Here is a 17,779-nt window from a genome sequence, read left to right as displayed (position 1 = left end):
GTTCTTCATTTCTGTTAAAACGTATATTGTATCTTACTTTATTTTATCATATTTTTATTCTATTGTATTTTGTTCTTTTTTGAGCACAGATAGTACCTGGTATGTCAACCAAACCTTTCACCACATATCCTGTGTGTGGCGAAATGTGATGTGAAAAACCTTTGCGTTACCTCCAGGACGATCTGCAGGTCTTCCACGTATTTCTCCTCGGTCTCCATCAGCTCGTGGATGTAGCCCTGTCTCTTCCTCTCCTGGGGGCTCATGGTTTCCAGGCTGGACAGGTTCGCACACCCTGGACTCAGCAAGAGGGTAAGGGAGAGGGGGGGGGGGGGGGGGGGGGGGGAGAGCCCAAAACAAATGGACAAGAAAGGTCAGTGTTCCGCTGCTTCTTAAGACAAGCGTACGTAGAACATAACTTATTGTGTGAATCCTTGGCATTGTATGGCATTTACCAACAACTTTGTATGGTTAATTTGATTCATTTCTATTTTTTCCTGGTGTTAAGGAGAAACCCTTCTCATGAAAGGTGCTATGATGCGACATAGACACATACACGTAGTGGCGGTGTCTCTGACTCAATACCTTTCCCCTGACAATTCATTAACACTCCTGCTTGTGCACACGTTAACCAACGCGCCACAGCTACAGCCACACACCAAAACTAAAAATACTGCGAAACGAAACCCCGGTCATCACGACACGACACTGCACTCCGCTTACCTGGATCTGCGTGGCCATTCGTGCTCGCGTGCACCTCTCCCAGCCCGGCTGCTCTCTGTCCACCTCTGTCTGACCCCTGACCTCCCTCCCCACCTGATCCAACGCCGTCTTCTTCGCCCTCCGCGCCACCCCACAGGGCCAGGAAGTTAAACCCGCACCGGCTCTGTCCACTCATGGCACTGGAGTCGCCCCGCACCCTGTGGTATCTCCTGCCTGGTAGACCCCCCTGTGGTTACCTTCTCCCCACTGCTCTTCCCCCGGGCCGTCTGTCCTGACCTCTAGAGGGTCTGACCGGAGACTAAAGCCCGTCTGAGCCCCAGCAGCCAAATCTGTTTGTACCAAAACATGGTTCCCTGCCAAAGGAATGGAGTTCAGAGTCCACTGACACATTAAAGGCCCTACAATCATTAAATACTGTATAATTAATTAATAAATTATGAATAGCTAGATAATTTATTCTTATTCTTAAGAGCCTCTGGAATTAAATCAGTTTGTAGAGAGCAAAGGTCCCCAATTTGAATACTGCATATGAAATGTGATGTTTACTTAAACAAGCACTTTGGTTTAAAAGACTATTGAGTGCATTTCATATAAATGTTGTCTAATAGAGATGAAATGTAGGGATCAATCTTCAGTGTTTTAATACCATGTGTAACCTTGCTATGTCTTTCTGGGGAAATATCAGTCAATCTTATGTTCCTTGTATGTATTGAAAACATGCACAATGATGTGATGATGTGCCCCTCCCCCCCACACACACATTCACACACGCACACTAAAACTTAGAAAAACACTATAACTCCCTTTCAAACCGGAATATAATGTTTAATTTCACTCCAAAAATATATATTAAGACACATTTTCATATTTTTTATATATTCAAGATAAATATTATTGAAATCTCTTGAGGATAAACCATCATTACATTTTCCGAAAATGATTAGATAACACAAAATCAGGATCGAAGTCTGAATCATTTTATCCGTTAACTATTTCTACACCACAATATTGATTAAATAAAAAAAATCAATAGTAACATATTTGGAAGCACCATTATTTGTTTCCATTATATGCTGTCCCACAGCCGTTGTGAGAAAGAATAAAAATGGAAACATGCAACTCCTGCCCCAAGTGGACCAAGCTAATTACCTCCCCCATACATGTGCACACGCACACACACACACACACAAACACAAACACACACAAATACATACATTGCTTAGATTTAGATTGTTTAAAATAACTTAACACACAAAATTAAGGCACTATAGATGGGCCACTTGTGATTCTGCATAGTTTGATCATATCTTTGTTCCATGCCTTCAAAATACATTTGAACATGGTTGGTCTATGTTCAAATGAACACACACACACACACACACACACACACACACACACACACACACACACACACACACACACACACACACACACACACACACACACACACACACACACACACACACACACACACACACACACACACTAGTACGCAGCACGCAAGGTAAACCACTTACAATATTCTAATCACAACCTAAACTTCAAGAGCAGAGTTTATGCCTTTGGCTTTTCAAAAAGTATCCCACACTTCTAGCTGATTCTAGCATGTTCGACATCCTATCAAAACCACCAATATCTTGAACTGTTATAGGCCTAGTGTAAGAGTGTCTGTTTCCAGAAATGTCTGCATCCTAAAGTCCTACAATAGGGCTAATGTAATAGCAACGGTACACACTCTGTTGGGCAATACTGAAGCGCTACATAAGTCCTTGTAAGGGTTTTAAACCACAAGCCTGGCCAAGAATTGACAAATTTAGAGAGAGAGAGAAATAGTGGGCTACGTCAGAGTGCTAGCTCCAGCCTTGAGACACAGAGCAGAAGAGAGGAACACGATGATGACACACCCCCCTAAACACAGAACAGGAAGTCACCATGGAAACAGAGACAGGCGATAATGGGGCAAGCAAAGAGAAGGTAGGTTGAGGTGTACTCAAAGAAGAGCAAGGTGTGAAATAAAGGGAACTTAAAAAGGGTAAGGATGGACAGGACAGGGAGACGAGAGGAGACGCCAAAGAGACCCACGATCCTACTGCTTCACCAGTGCCTGTGGTTTGTGTCTCCTGCTGTGATTGGAGGATATCGGTTCGGATTCAAAACCAGGAACCAGTCACGCAGTTTTGGCTGGACTTCTGTCTTGATGAGAGTGACCTCTTGATTCTTGCTCAGAAAACAAGTTGTTTAAACAACAAAATAAGTGTCTTGGCTTTAGTTTATCAGTTAATTTAAAGACTGAATATAATAGTTATAATCTCCCTATAATACTTATCTATTTCTACATCCTGCATTGTGTATGCTCTCCATCTAGCTCACTCACGCACAAACACTGACGCACACAATAACATTTAATCAGAGAGGGTGGAGCCTCAACAAGGGGGCGGGGTCTCTGTAAGCTCCGCCCACTCTGAGAAGTGTGACAGTGGGTCTCTCTGAAGCCCGGAGGAGAGGAAGAGGAGGGTGAGGAGAACTTTCTACCAGCCTAGAAAAACGAACAGACACAAAGGGGCAAACAAGGATAACACAAAAGGAGTACAGGTAGGAGAAAATGGGGAGGAGGGAAAAGGAGTAATCAATAACAACAGCTATGGATGGATGGATATTGAAAGAGAAAATGAGCACATTGAAAAAGGATGGAGATGAATAGGATGACCAATAGGAGAATATAGGGAGCTCATGTCTTGTGTCTGTCTGTCTCATCTATTGTGCAATGAGGATGTATAACATTTCTAATTATGGTAGAAAGAAATATCTACTGCAGTAGGAAAGATAACACTGGAACCCAACACTTTCTTTTGGGCACTGTGTGTTGATGTGTAGTCCTGTGTTTTACAACCAATTCAGAATCTTCTTCATTCAATCAACTACTAGCAAGTCCCAGTGAAAAGGGTGTCAACCCTTTTAACAACCCTTTTATTCTTTCTTAAACTCTGTAGCACTTAGAGATTTTGCTCTACAAATAAAATGTATTATTATTATTATTACAAAGAAACAGCCCGTTTTACTCACATTGCTGGCTGGGGTCGCACTCTGTAGTGGTCACCTGGATGTAATTGGTCGGGAACAACCCCGTGACCCCGTTGAGTTCGCCCTTCCACCAATCAGGATCATTCTTATTCGTAACATTGATCAGCTGCCCTTTGGAGAAGCTCATCTCGTCACCGTTCGCCGCCGTGTAGTCGTAAATGGCTATCACCTGACACACTGGAAGACAGACGGATTGGAGAGCCCTTTAGTGTGTGTGAGTGAGTGAGTGAGTGAGTGAGTGAGTGAGTGAGTGAGTGAGTGAGTGAGTGAGTGAGTGAGTGAGTGTGTGAGTGTGTTACCTGGTAGGGGTGCAGGTGTGGACTTTCCGCTGTTGGCTCCCAGCACGGTAACATGAGTTGCAGGGAACCAACCCTTCTGTCGTTTCTTACCCCGGGCCTGAATCCACACACACACACACACACATACACACAAGAACACACACACACCTAAAAGGTTTGTACCTTTCCATTAACCGGAGCACCCAGAGTGCTCTCTACCTCTGCATTTTTTAACAGAACCATCAGAAGAGTCTTTATTGGTGCCGAGAGACTTTATTGGTGGCGCTGAGGTTCATCCATGGAGTGGGAGGTCAATGGGAGCATTGAAATGAGAATACCAACGCCTCCGTTTGCAAGACACAATGCGGAATTTAAATGTTTTCATTCTACTATGTATCATATGAGAGGAACATGCCGAACTGACCTAGGGTCTGTTCGACTCTCAGTTCTATCCCCAACGCCCGAAGCCTAACCTCTGGGCATCCTTGAGCAAGAAACCATACCTTAAAAAAATGGAGGATCCAGAATCTGTGTCTGTCGCAGGCCTGTAATAAGTCTGCCAAATAATTTCAATGACCCAAATAAAATTATTGGACGGCCCACCGTTCTGTGATTTTTTTGGGGTTGGATACTTTCAAAGTCTAACTTACTCTAGCTGGTTCCTCCAAACGTTGCCTACCTTAACGACATATATCTGAATTGTGAGCCACTTTCATAATAGCATCTGCCAATTGACTGAGTGGTTAAAGATATTATCCCACCAGGTGTGGGTGTGATTAGCCGTTAAAAGCCGTAAAATCTGCCTCTTCTGACATCCCAAGCGGGGGTTTCCATCTGTCCGTCACACATCTAGGTGGACACGCCCACTTGGGATGTCAGAAGAGGACGATGTTCGAAAACGGCGTGGCCTGGTAGTATGATACGTCACCTTTACGGTTTGAGGTTAAGGTTACTATGGCGACGGGAGACGGCCCACTGACCTGGAGCTCCCCGAGCCACCAGCCGGAGACGTTCCTGCTGAGGATGAGCACCAGCTGGCCCGGGGCCAGGCTCAGCTGACCCAGGCCTGAGGAGGCGTAGCCTGTGACGACCTGGCCGATCTCTGCACACACACACACACACACACACACACACACACACACACACACACACACACACACACACACACACACACACACACACACACACACACACACACACACACACACACACACACACACAGTGTGTCAGTAAGGGACAACATACCGACATATGGATATGAGAAACTAAAAACATTTGTATAAAAAGAAGAAGAAAAAAAGAAACAGATATGCAAATCGGTCCTACCGTTTTTCTTTTTGCCTGAAAGGCTGGATGTCTGTAACAACAGCAGAAATATCTTTGTTATTGAAGCACCACATTATTATCTATTCAAGCAGGGCAACCAATTATATTCGGTGGGTTCTGCATTGGACATTACCATGTCTGAGAGTCAGCGGGTGCAAGAGGTCAACGGCTATAATTCAACACTGTGATTTGGTTTTGTCAACCCGGGATAGTTGGTGAAAGTGCCGAAAGGAAAAAATTCCCCAAAAAACGGATAGAAAAAAATCTATAAATAAAAAATAGCAAAATAAATACAGTGAATGATAAGTGAGCTTACATCGCTCTCTTTGGGCTTCACGTAGTTGCTAGGGAACAGGCCGATCCGGTCGCCGATGGCGCCGTTCCACCACTCGCCCTCCCGCTGGCTCACCAGGAGGACATCGCCCTCCTGGAAGGTCAGGTCGCCAGTCTGGGGAGACTCGTAGGTGAACAACGCCACGTACTCTGGGGAGCACAGAGGGGGAGAGGTGAGGCTCGTTAAAACAGACCGACAGACAGACAGACAGACAGACAGACAGACAGACAGACAGACAGACAGACAGACAGACAGACAGAACGCTACGGTCTCTGGTGAGCACAGAGAATATGTACTACACTTAAAAAAACAGAAAGAGAGGCCCAATCCCATTTCTACCCCTTACCCCTTCCCCTTCCCCCTCCCCCTTGTTTTGAAGGGGTAAGGGGAAGGGGTAAGGGGAAGGGGTAAGGGGAAGGGGGAAGGGGAAGGGGGAAGGGGTAAGGGGTAGAAATGGGATTGGGCCAGAGAGTGAGGGCGAGACAGAGGGCGCAGGGGTCTGGAAACGAGGAAAGAGAGACGGTGATGGTGGGTTTAACAGTTGATTAGTTATGCAAGAAGTGCAGAGTGGGCGCACATGCAATGAATAAATAAATAACAGGTCTTTTCTTTCTCTGTGGCTAAACGTGCTACAGTTATTCCGATGTTGCTTTCTAACTAAAAGCAGTACATGAAGAATTCATGTCATTCATTGCCACGCAAACACAGCTATACAGGTAGTGTGGTACCTGTCGACCTAGTGCACAAACTTAGTTAATAGGAAACAAACATAACATTAGGTAGGTATATAGGGGAACTTTGACATTTTGTGTTAGGCCAAGATGGGTAATTCAATATGTATTGGGGTGATGATAGAAGAAGCAGTAAATGGAAGTTTGCCACCTTACCTTCCAACATCTGGCTCCCGTCTGAACCGTCAGGATTGGAAAAGACCGCGCTGGAACACACACACAGTGGTAATCATCAAAACACTGCGGATTAGGCCCTGTGCAGGAACACTCTGCATTCGGTTTCATGATGTCACGGAGCATAGTCAGCTCTGAAATGTATGAGCGTGACATTTAAGATAACATCCATTCATTTTGTCCTTGCAAGATTTCAATGAAAAACTTGATCTAGAAGTTGATCTCAATAAAAAAAGATTGTACTAGTTTGTAAATGTTTTCAATGACTTTGCATTTTCTATGTCTTGGTGGCCATTAGAGTAGATGACCCACTTTCATCCCTTTGGGTTTTGGTAAAAACATTCTCTAAACTCATGATAAAGATCCGCATTAGAAGCTATATTGTGACCTATGGGTTTTATTGTAGATGATCAGTGAAGATCCATAAACTACTCTGCTAGTTCACCAAGTCAGTTTCATTTTAGTTCTGCTTTACTTCACTTTCTGAATTGCACATTACAGTATATTCCAGATCTTGGCAATTTGCAATTTTCCCCCGAAATGTTTTTTCACCATGAACTGAGCGTCCAAACAAAACCCTCAAAATAAGCAAAAGACCCCAAAAAGCCCCTCTGAGTACATAAACAGGACCTACTCCACGCTGGCCTCTCCGTCCCCCAGCAGGGTGACGTAGGTCTTGGGGAACCAGCCCTGGGCCCCGGCCAGCTCGCCCAGCCACCAGCTGTCCTGCTGCTCCAGCACGCGGATCACGTCGTCCTTGCTGAAGTTCAGGTGGCTGTCCGTCTTGGCCGTCCAGGAACACAGCGCCTTGGCCTGCAGGTTACCCACCACCTGGGGGGAGGGAAGGAAGGAAGGAAGGACGGAAGGATGGTGTGTGTGTGTGTGTGTGTGTGTGTGTGTGTGTGTGTGTGTGTGTGTGTGTGTGTGTGTGTGTGTGTGTGTGTGTGTGTGTGTGTGTGTGTGTGTGTGTGTGTGTGTGTGAGTGAGTGAGAGAGAGAGAGAGAGAGTGAGAGAGAGAGAATGAGATAAAAAGGAGACAGACAGAAAAAGAGAGTGAGAGAGACATTTACATTGTACGGTCAATAAAGTCTACTATGGTGAAGAGTGAAGACTAGTCCAAGTCCGTCAATCTTTGCTACAGTTCTGGAAATTAGTTTGATTCACTCCGTCCACAACCTCATTTTTATCCTCGGTACCTTGACCTTTTTTATTACTACAGCAAATCACTGGGATAGTCCTTGCCAAAAAAGCTCTTTCGTATAGAATCAACAAATGTGACCCTACACAGATTCATCCCTTAACCTTGTGCATCCCCTACACCAAATCCACCCCCTACACCGATCCACCACCTACACGATCCACCACCTACACGATCCACCACCTACACGATCCACCCCCTACACCGATCCACCCCCTACACCGATCCACCCCCTACACCGATCCACCCCCTACACGATCCACCCCCTACACCGATCCACCCCCTACACCGATCCACCCCCTACACCGATCCAGCCCCTACACCGATCCAGCCCCTACACCGATCCACCCCCTACACCGATCCACCCCCTACACCGATGCCCCCCCTACACCGATCCCCCCCTACATGATCCACCCCCTACACCGATCCACCCCCTACACCGATGCCCCCCCTACACGATCCACCCCCTACACGATCCACCCCCTACACCGATCCACCCCCTACACCGATCCACCCCCTACACCGATCCACCCCCTACACCGATCCACCCCCTACACCGATCCACCACCTACACCGATCCCCCCCCTACACCGATCCACCCCCTACACCGATCCACCACCTACACCGATCCCCCCCCTACACCGATCCCCCCCCTACACCGATGCCCCCCCTACACCGATCCAGCCCCTACACTGATCCAGCCCCTACACCGATCCACCCCCTACACTGATCCAGCCCCTACACCGATCCACCACCTACACCGATGCCCCCCCTACACCGATCCACCCCCTACAGATCCATCCGCAGAACTGATCCTACCTGTCCCTGTGTCTCTGAGGGGGCGGGGTTTGGGGAGTGCGTTGGCGTGAAGGCGGACTTGGACCCCACGGCCATGGCGGCCTCCAGCGTGCCGTGGCCCCCCGGGCCCTTGGAGAGGTGGGGCTTGAGGGCCATCTTGGCCCCCGCCACGCCGGGGGAGACGGGGGAGACGGGGGCGTCGGCCGCCCTCTCCACGTAGCTCTCCGGGAACCAGCCCATCTTCCCCAGTTTACTGCCGTAGAACCAGCCGGCCTCACGCTCTGTGGTCTCATCAACCTGGGAGGGAGGGAGGGAGACAGGGGGGAGAGAGAGAGAGAGAGAGAGGGTGGAGGAGAGGAGAGGGGAGAGAGAGAGAGACAGGGGGAGAGGAGAGAGGCAGAGGAGAGAGGCAGAGGAGAGAGACAAAGACAAAGACAGAGACAGAGAGAGAGAGAGAGAGAGAGAGAGAGAGAGAGAGAGAGAGAGAGAGAGAGAGAGAGACGGCGGAGAGGAAGAAACAAGAGAGGGAATGAGAAAAAAATGTCATTTTTATGAATAAAGAAAAGAAGCCTCTTTCAGTTACATTTGAGAGATAATGACACAATGAAAGATTCTCCTCTCATCTTGACAACAACAGCGTTGTTAATATTGGGGACATGGAAGCTCCCAAGGGAATAGGAGACGTTCCTTTCTCTTGAACAACTTCAGCCTGACAAACGGTACAATGGGCTTTCGGATTTACGAACCTCGATGACGTCATCGGCGTCGAAGGAGAGTTCATCCTGGTTCCTGGCTGTGAACGGGTAGAGCGCTCTGAAGGAAGTGAGTGCTGCTGACTTCCTGTGCTGCGAGGCTCTGGGCTGGAGGCCACCTGTGACACAAAAGTGTATCAAATGACCCTCAAATCCCGTACACAGGGTGTAATATGCAATGCCAAGTCATTTCGCTGCCCAAACCTTAATGAAGAATATACAAAAATCTATTATAAGTGAACGACTAGATGGGTAACGCCGTTATTCTGTGACGATATACACACACTGTTGTCCATCATATTGAGACCTAGCTCGCTACTGCGGCTACATAGCACCCTCCGCAAAGGAGGGAGTTAAGGTGAGTGATGGAGTCGTCGTGCCCCGAGCATGGGTCGTGTCTCACCCTTCCTCTCTTCCAGTCCTCTCAGCAGAGCGGTCAGTTTCTCCTGGATGTCCAGCTTCCCCCCTCCTCCAGTAGCCTGCAGCAGCGACGGCTGCTGCTGCTGCTGCTGCTGCTGCTGCTGCAGGGATGCCTCTACCCTGCGTCTCCTCTCCTCCTCCCCCTTCTTCCTCTCCTCCTCCTCCTCGCGCTTCCTCTTCACCTCCTCCTCCTGCCGTCTCCGCTCCTCCTCCCTTCGCCTCCTGTCCTCCTCCTCCCTCTTCTTGCGCTGCTCCTCCTCCCCGCGCCTCCTTTTCTTCTCCTCCTCCTCCTCCTTCTCCTGCTTCTTCCTCTCCTCGGTGTCTCTCACGGCGGCCTCTGCTGCCCTCTGCCTCCTGCGCTCCCCCTCCTCCTTCTCCCTCTTCTGCTCCGCCGCCCACCGCTCCCCCTCCTGCCTCTTCCTCTCCTCGTCCTCCTGCCTCCGCTTATCCTCTCTCCTCCTCTCTTCCTCCAATTTCCTCCTCTCCTCTTCCAGCTTCCTCCTCTCCTCCTCGAGCTTCCTCCTCTCCTCCTCCGCCATTTTCCTCTCCTCCTGCCTCCGGCGCTCCTCCTCCTCCCTCTTCCTCTGCTCCTCCTCCTGCCTCCTCCTCCTCTCGGTCTCCTCCTTGGCCCGCTGCTCGCGCTCCGCTTGCTCCTTGGCAGCCACCAGGCGGGCCTGCACCTCCTTCTCTTCCTCCTCCCTCAGCTTGGCCTCTCTCTCCTCCTGGATCTTCCTCTTGCGCTCCTCCTCGTCTCTCCTAAGCTTCTCCTGCCACTGGCGATCCTTCTCCTCCTTGATACGCCTAAGGGGGTGGGAGACGAAGAGGAGGCCAGTATTTAAATGCAAGGCATGTAAAACAGCAACCCTGTTAGAGCTAGGGTTTGTCTGATTATAATCGATTATAAAATATTAGTAAATGCTCAAATTAAGTTATTAAAAAAAAATTATTATTTGTTATTTGTTATTATTTGTTTCATATTGTGTTGCCTGCGCATGTGTTATGTAATGAAAAAAATACAAAAAGGACAACTTTGCCACAAACTCCAATCATATGTAACTGCAAGATCTCTCCACTCTCTCCGACTGAAAGACGTTGAGGGCTTATTTGGACCCGTCAGGATCCCAGTGCCGAGGTCATCATGAAAGACGGGACAGTGAGACGTGTACCTCTGAGCTTCCTCCTCCTCCCGCCGGTGCCTCTCCTCCTCCTGTCGCTTCCTCTCCTCCTCCTGTCGTTTCCTCTCCTCCTCCTGTCGTTTCCTCTCCTCCTCCTGTCGTTTCCTTGCCTCCTCCTGCTCCATCTTCCTCTTTGCTTCCCGTCGTTTTTCCTCCTTGACGCTCATGAGCTTCTCCAGCTCGGCCTGCTGCTTCCTCGTGCTTTCTCTCAGGTCCTTCGCGCACACACACACACACACACACACACACACACACACACACACACACACACACACACACACACACACACACACACACACACACACACACACACACACACACACACACACACACACACAAATATTCATCAGTAAGATCGATAAGCAATAGAGCAAAAACAAAGGAAACAAAAACGAGAGGGCAGATAAGCTAACGAGGCAGGGTGAGAAAAAGAGGGGGGCAGGAAGACGGGGAAGAGTTGGAGAGGAACGGAGCGGAAGAGCGAGGACCTTGAGCAGGTGGAAGAGGTTACTGAGGCAGGGCGGGCAAAGGGAGCGGGCTGCCTGGACACCCAGGTCCTCAGCACCCACACGCTGGAGAGAGGGGTGGGGTGGGGGGAGAGGAGGGGTGGGGGGAGAGGCGAACGGAGAGGGACAGACGGAGGGGGGAGGATGCGGGAGGGAAATGGAGGAGAGGGGCGAGCCCTCCCCACCGGTTGAGGGTGAAGCATGGCCAGGCATTCAGAGGGCTCTTGAAATGTAGAAGCAATGGTATGGGAAGTTATGTGAGGAAGGGAGGGGTGAAGAAGAGGATTTTTGTAAAGAGAAAGACACAATGCATAATAAAAGCAGCAGACACCAGATATAACTTTCTAAATGCAGGCAATGAGAAAAGGTTTCGAGTCACTGTGTTAACTTCTCATACTAAGCCTAATACAAATCGTTCACATTTTTACGTTAAATTAAGAGTTCAAATGTCAGTTATGCCATCACATTGAGGCTTGGGTTGGTTTACTTTAAAGGGTTATCACTTGTCTAGCAAAGATCTCCTCTTTGACAGCGTTCTACAGGTGAGGCACACCTGGACATGGTGGTTGTACTGCAGTAAGTATGAGATCTACCAATGACCCCCTCTCTGAGAGCGTTCTGCATGGGGGGGGGGGGGCCTCACCTGGACTTCGTGGTTGTACTGGTCCATCTCGGACAGTTTGACGGAGGTGTCTCTCTCCAGGGTCTCCAGCTGCTGGCGGAGCTGATGACACGCAGCGTTCCTCTCGGTGACGTTCAGCTTCAGGGTGGACAGCGGCGCACCTGGAGAACGAACACATGTACACGTATCAAAGCCTGCTGAACCGGTGTTGTATACTGTCTTTATTAAGATTTTAATGATTCAGTTTAACCTGAATCATATACAGCCTATGTTAAGTCAACCTATATTGTATACAGTCTTTTTAAGTCAGTTTAAACTGTATTATATACAGCCTATGTTAAGTCAGTTTAACCTGTATTATTTACAGCCTATGTTAAGTCAGTTTAACCTGTATGACATACAGCCTATGTTAAATCAGTTTAACCTGTATTATATACAGCCTATGTTAAGTCAGTTTAACCTGTATTATTTACAGCCTATGCTAAGTCAGTTTAACCTGTATTATTTACAGTCTATGTTAAGTCAGTTTAACCTGTATGACATACAGCCTATGTTAAGTCATTTTAACCTGTATTATTTACAGCCTATGTTACGTCAGTTTAACCTGTATTATATACAGCCTATGTTAAGTCAGTTTAACCTGTATTATTTACAGCCTATGTTAAGTCAGTTTAACCTGTATTATTTACAGCCTATGCTAAGTCAGTTTAACCTGTATTATTTACAGTCTATGTTAAGTCAGTTTAACCTGTATGACATACAGCCTATGTTAAGTCAGTTTAACCTGTATTATTTACAGCCTATGTTACGTCAGTTTAACCTGTATTATATACAGCCTATGTTAAGTCAGTTTAACCTGTATTATTTACAGCCTATGTTAAGTCAGTTTAACCTGTATTATTTACAGCCTATGTTAAGTCAGTTTAACCTGTATGACATACAGCCTATGTTAAGTCAGTTTAACCTGTATTATTTACAGCCTATGTTAAGTCAGTTTAACCTGTATTGTATACAGCCTATGTTAAGTCAGTTTAACCTGTATGATATACAGCCTATGTTAAGTTTTACTTGGGAACATTTTGAAAAGTGAGACATATCTGGTTTAACTGCACGTAATTTGGGCAATGCAATCATCTTGTGTAGAAATATTGTGAGGAGTGCTTCACTGCCCTGTCACCTGGCCTGGAATTCTGCGCTACTTCAATATTCAATGTTTCAAATAAATTGTTCAATGTGTGGCCCTTGGCTTACTTTATCTAAGACAGTCGAGATAAAACATGTGCCCATCCCTGCTCTTAACCATGTAAGAGCAACCATGTTAAATAGACCTCATTGGCTAGAAGCAGCGTTCTGAGTTCAATCCGTATGGACTCCCCGCACTAACCTGGCATGTTGTTGTGTCCCATGGTCTGAAGTTTCTCAGTCAGCCTCTTCTGCTCTGGGCCCATCTGGGATAACTTCCTCTGGAACTCCTGGGCCAGAGGGCAGGGAACCAAACGTCAGGCATGCGGGGACATGGGGGACTCCGACAGGAAGTCACGTCAGGCATGCGGGGACATGGGGGACTCCGACAGGAAGTGCATCATTCATCTTCGGGCATGTCAGAGTCAGCAAGGGTTGATGAGGACGTCCCGAAATATCCAGGATGTTTCTCACAAAAAAATGTCCAGGCCCTCTTATTTGAAAGTTAATAAATAATCAGCAAACGTACACTTATGAACCAGGGAAATAAGCAAAAGAGGCTAAATGTAGGCAGGCCAGCACTTTCTACAGCAGGGGTTTTCAAAGTGTGAGAGAGTCAGCCCCCCTTCAGAGAAAGAATTTCAGCTGAGCCCCCCCCCCCCCCATATTTTTTTTCTAAATACCTGTTTTGAAAGATATTTTAACTATTTTACACATTTTAAAACATCTCTGATCATAATTTTAAAACATTTGAAACATATTTTTGAAACATTTGAAACATATTTTTTAATCATTACAACATCTTTGTGCTTTTTTAAACACATTTCTTAACACAATTTAACAACTTTATCTAAGCATGTTTTAGCTTAACCTTTTTTAAATACATTTGAACATCTTAATCTGTGTAAACTGCCAGTCGAATCAGATCTGCATTTTCAGTCCAGAGATTAGACTAATCGGCGGGGTTTGTTTACTGGCGTTGCTATGGTGACCTAAATTATTATAAGCAACTGAAAACGATGCCGGTAAGAAACTAAAACGATAGTATTGAAGATACAAGTGTGTACATTTGTTTAATGGTTTGAACGATGGTAAACGGTTGAAAAAGGAATGAGTTACGATGTCTAGAAGGTGTATCAGAATGGGCTGACGTCTTCAATGAAAACAGCTGAAAACGAAGCGGTATGAAACTAAAACTGTGATTCTGAAGAAATTTTAAATGATATCGAAATTCTGTTTCGATATTATTGAAGATACAAGTGTGTAGATATGTTAAATGGTTTGCACGAAGATAAACGGTTGAAAATTGATTCAGTTATGTTACTTCTACAGTTGAAGTACGACTGATGATTTGAATCATCGACTTTCAGGTTTCTTTCGGGTTTATTTTTTTCTCACGTCGCGCCCCCCCCTGAAGAACTCTGGCGCCCCCCATAGTTTGAAAACCACTGTTCTACAGAATATGTAATATATGGCAGTCCACATGTTCGAAGTGATTCACCCCAAAACCCCCAACCCTAACCGTCTCCTTAATTGTCCTGGAATGACCACAGCAATGAACAAGGTATCTATTTGCAAAAGAAATGTGGCGAAGTCTTATTCATATAACACACACACACACACACACACACACACACACACACACACACACACACACACACACACACACACACACACACACACACACACACACACACACACACACACACACACACACACACACACACCTCCAGCTGCCTCTGCAGCCCGTTGATTTCGTCCCGGCGGGTGTCCATCCTCTGGCCAATCAAGTCCGCCTCAGTCCTCTGGAGCTTCCTCCTGCCCTGGGCGTCCCGCAGCCGGTCAGAGATCTGCCGTTGCTTGTCACCCTGGGACACAAGCAGGAGGTCAAATGCCTGCATGGAGCTCAAATAGGCTTTTCACAGTAAAAGCCTTCACCTTTCCATGATCCTTTCATGACTCCTGTACTGCAGAGAGCTACAGCTGTGGCGATGGCCCATTGGAAGTATTTTCCACCACAAATGGATCAATTCCGTTTTAATAATTCAGTCAACAGTTTAATAATTCATTTGAGGGGTAAAGGAATGGTCCGAGGTAAAGCCCTGGACATACATTCACTTTCTACAAGGCGAATGTAAGCCATTTACACGCTTGTTTTATGCTTTAACAAAACACAGACGTAGGGGTGTGCGGGGGGACTGCCTGTCAGTCATGGAGTCCCCCTGTGGCTGACAGGGGGTCCACAGCCAGCACCAGCCCAGGGTGTAGGTTCCTCCTCCTCCTTCTCCCTCACCACGGCCTCCAGCTCCATCTCCAGGCTCCTCTTGCGGGCCTTCAGGCGGATGATGTCATCCTGCTCCTGCACCTTCTTGATCTGCAGCTCGCCGCGCCTCCTCCGCTCAAACTCCTCCTGCCGCTGGCGCTCCAGCACACGCTGCGCGGCCTGGGACACACACACACACACACACACACACACACACACACACACACACACACACACACACACACACACACACACACACACACACACACACACACACACACACACACACACACAAGGTATTTCAAAGTTATATTCTTACAGGGGAAGCAAGCACTTCTTAAGGGGATACAAACGCACACAAATAGGTATTTAAGAGTGCATACTTTATATGCTTGAAAACGTGAACCAAGCACTTCTTAAGCGTCTTACACTTGAGACCGTTACATTTCAATCACCCTGGATCGATTGTGTTGTGCCAAAGCGATCTATAACTAAAAAAAAAAAATCGAATCGTTTGTAGTTTTACATTTTTTAAAGCAACATTTAAACAAATGGGCCACATAATGAAGATATAAGGCAGTAGACGTTTATGGAACGGCCCATCACACCGCGCGGCGCCTCCCACCTCCTTTCTCTCTATCTCCTTCTGCCTCTCCTCCTCCCTCTGGCGCTCCAGCTCCCTGTGGCGCTCCAGCCTCCGCTCCTCCTCCTTCCTCCTCCTCTCCTCGGCCTCCCTGGCCTCCTGCTCCCTCCTCTCCCGCTCCTCCCGCTCCTTCTGCGCCTGGCGCTCCTGTTCCCTCCGCTGCGCCTCCAGCAGCTGCTGGCGCCTCTTCTCCAGCTCGGCGTTGCCCCTCTCCAGGTTGGCTTTGAACTTGTCCTCAAAGGTCACTGAAGGGGTCAAGGGTACAGGAGGAAGAGCATAACGAGTTAGTGAGGCGACGAGATTCACAGGAAGGAAGAAACGACGGTAAAACACATGAAGTAGCGTCAGAAATAATCTTTGATGGCTAACTTATTTTAATGGATATCTTAAACTGGGAATTTAGATGGTGACCACTTTAAAAGTGTGGATCATCACATTCTCAGCTTGTGTCCATGCAGCGCTAGAATGAGAACCACGTGTCCTACGCAAGCTTATAATGTGGAATCCATCTTGTTTAGTATGAGCACTTATCTACTCTTCCTGATTCACTTTGCGGTATTGTGTTTAATTTTAGGTGGTGACTTTTGGAAGCATTTCGGTTGCAAATTTAGCATCAGAGACCGCGTTTGATGTGGAGGGTGAGAGAGACATACGGTTAGACTCAGAGGGTGAGAGAGACATATGGTTAGACTCAGAGGGTGAGAGAGACATACGGTTAGACTCAGAGGGTGAGAGAGACATACGCTTAGAGTCAGATGGAGAGAGAGAGAGAGAGAGAGAGAGAGACATACGCTTAGAGTCAGATGGAGAGAGAGACATACGGTTAGACTCAGAGGGTGAGAGAGACATACGCTTAGAGTCAGATGGAGAGAGAGAGACATACGGTTAGAGTCAGATGGAGAGAGAGAGACATACGGTTAGACTCAGATGGAGAGAGAGACATACGGTTAGACTCAGATGGAGAGAGAGAGAGACATACGGTTAGAGTCAGATGGAGAGAGAGAGACATACGGTTAGACTCAGAGGGTGAGAGAGAGACATACGGTTAGACTCAGAGGGCGAGAGACATACGGTTAGACTTGATCTTCTGTGGAGGCTCCACGGCCAGGTCATCAGTCAGATAGAGGGAAGAGCTGGAGCCGTTCATTGCAGCCCTGCAAGCCAGCGTTTCAAAACATTTCTTAACACGCTGCATGAATGACAGCATTCTCACCAACAAATGAAAATAAAAAAATCATTTTCAAGCGTTCATCCAACTCTAGAATGGGACTCGCATCGGCGTGACACAAGTATGTTGTGTAGCTGTGTAGAAGTGTCCTGGTTCAGTGCACCTGTGTGTGGGCGGGACCAGGTCACCAGGCAGGGTCGGCGGCAGCGCCTGTCCGCTCTTGGCCATGTCCACCAGATGCATGGCCAGGATGAACTCCTCCGCCTTCAGCTTGCCGTCCTTATCCAGGTCAGCCAGGTTCCTGAAGGAGAGAAGAGCGGAGCACAACAGCCTTATTAGGACAACGTATGATGCCCCGGTTTGATTTACTTCTCCTGGTCGACTGCGTAGATCAACTCATGCACCCAC

The 17,779-nt window shown here is 47.4% G+C and overlaps 1 protein-coding gene and 1 long non-coding RNA gene across 6 annotated transcripts in view; both read right to left on the bottom strand.

Annotated features, from left to right (window-relative positions):
* The window catches only part of LOC132472307 (intersectin-2-like), a 35,673-nt gene that overhangs the window by 8,475 nt on the left and 9,419 nt on the right, over positions 1-17,779 (bottom strand). For all 5 annotated transcript variants that reach the window (XM_060071861.1, XM_060071859.1, XM_060071863.1 and 2 more), the window contains exons 10-28: positions 17,535-17,672; positions 17,275-17,357; positions 16,186-16,448; positions 15,591-15,740; positions 15,025-15,165; positions 13,500-13,587; positions 12,137-12,276; positions 10,979-11,202; positions 9,796-10,613; positions 9,387-9,511; positions 8,662-8,937; positions 7,279-7,475; positions 6,627-6,676; positions 5,722-5,888; positions 5,406-5,436; positions 5,060-5,181; positions 4,101-4,197; positions 3,784-3,978; positions 171-292 (exon numbers count right to left, since the gene is read on the bottom strand). In XM_060071861.1, the coding sequence (XP_059927844.1) occupies positions 171-292; positions 3,784-3,978; positions 4,101-4,197; positions 5,060-5,181; positions 5,406-5,436; positions 5,722-5,888; positions 6,627-6,676; positions 7,279-7,475; positions 8,662-8,937; positions 9,387-9,511; positions 9,796-10,613; positions 10,979-11,202; positions 12,137-12,276; positions 13,500-13,587; positions 15,025-15,165; positions 15,591-15,740; positions 16,186-16,448; positions 17,275-17,357; positions 17,535-17,672 (3,427 nt within the window). The remainder of the gene's footprint in view (positions 1-170; positions 293-3,783; positions 3,979-4,100; positions 4,198-5,059; positions 5,182-5,405; positions 5,437-5,721; positions 5,889-6,626; positions 6,677-7,278; positions 7,476-8,661; positions 8,938-9,386; positions 9,512-9,795; positions 10,614-10,978; positions 11,203-12,136; positions 12,277-13,499; positions 13,588-15,024; positions 15,166-15,590; positions 15,741-16,185; positions 16,449-17,274; positions 17,358-17,534; positions 17,673-17,779) is intronic.
* On the bottom strand, positions 12,276-13,492 carry LOC132472309 (uncharacterized). The gene is made up of 3 exons (XR_009529055.1): positions 13,152-13,492; positions 12,720-12,755; positions 12,276-12,365 (listed from the first exon to the last, which is right to left on the bottom strand). It is a non-coding gene; the product is annotated as an uncharacterized LOC132472309 (long non-coding RNA).

Source organism: Gadus macrocephalus, chromosome 14 (genome assembly GCF_031168955.1).
Source record: "Gadus macrocephalus chromosome 14, ASM3116895v1".
Lineage (NCBI taxonomy): Eukaryota > Metazoa > Chordata > Actinopteri > Gadiformes > Gadidae > Gadus > Gadus macrocephalus.
Note: the sequence above shows the minus strand (reverse complement) of the source record. Positions and strands in the feature narration are given on the sequence as shown.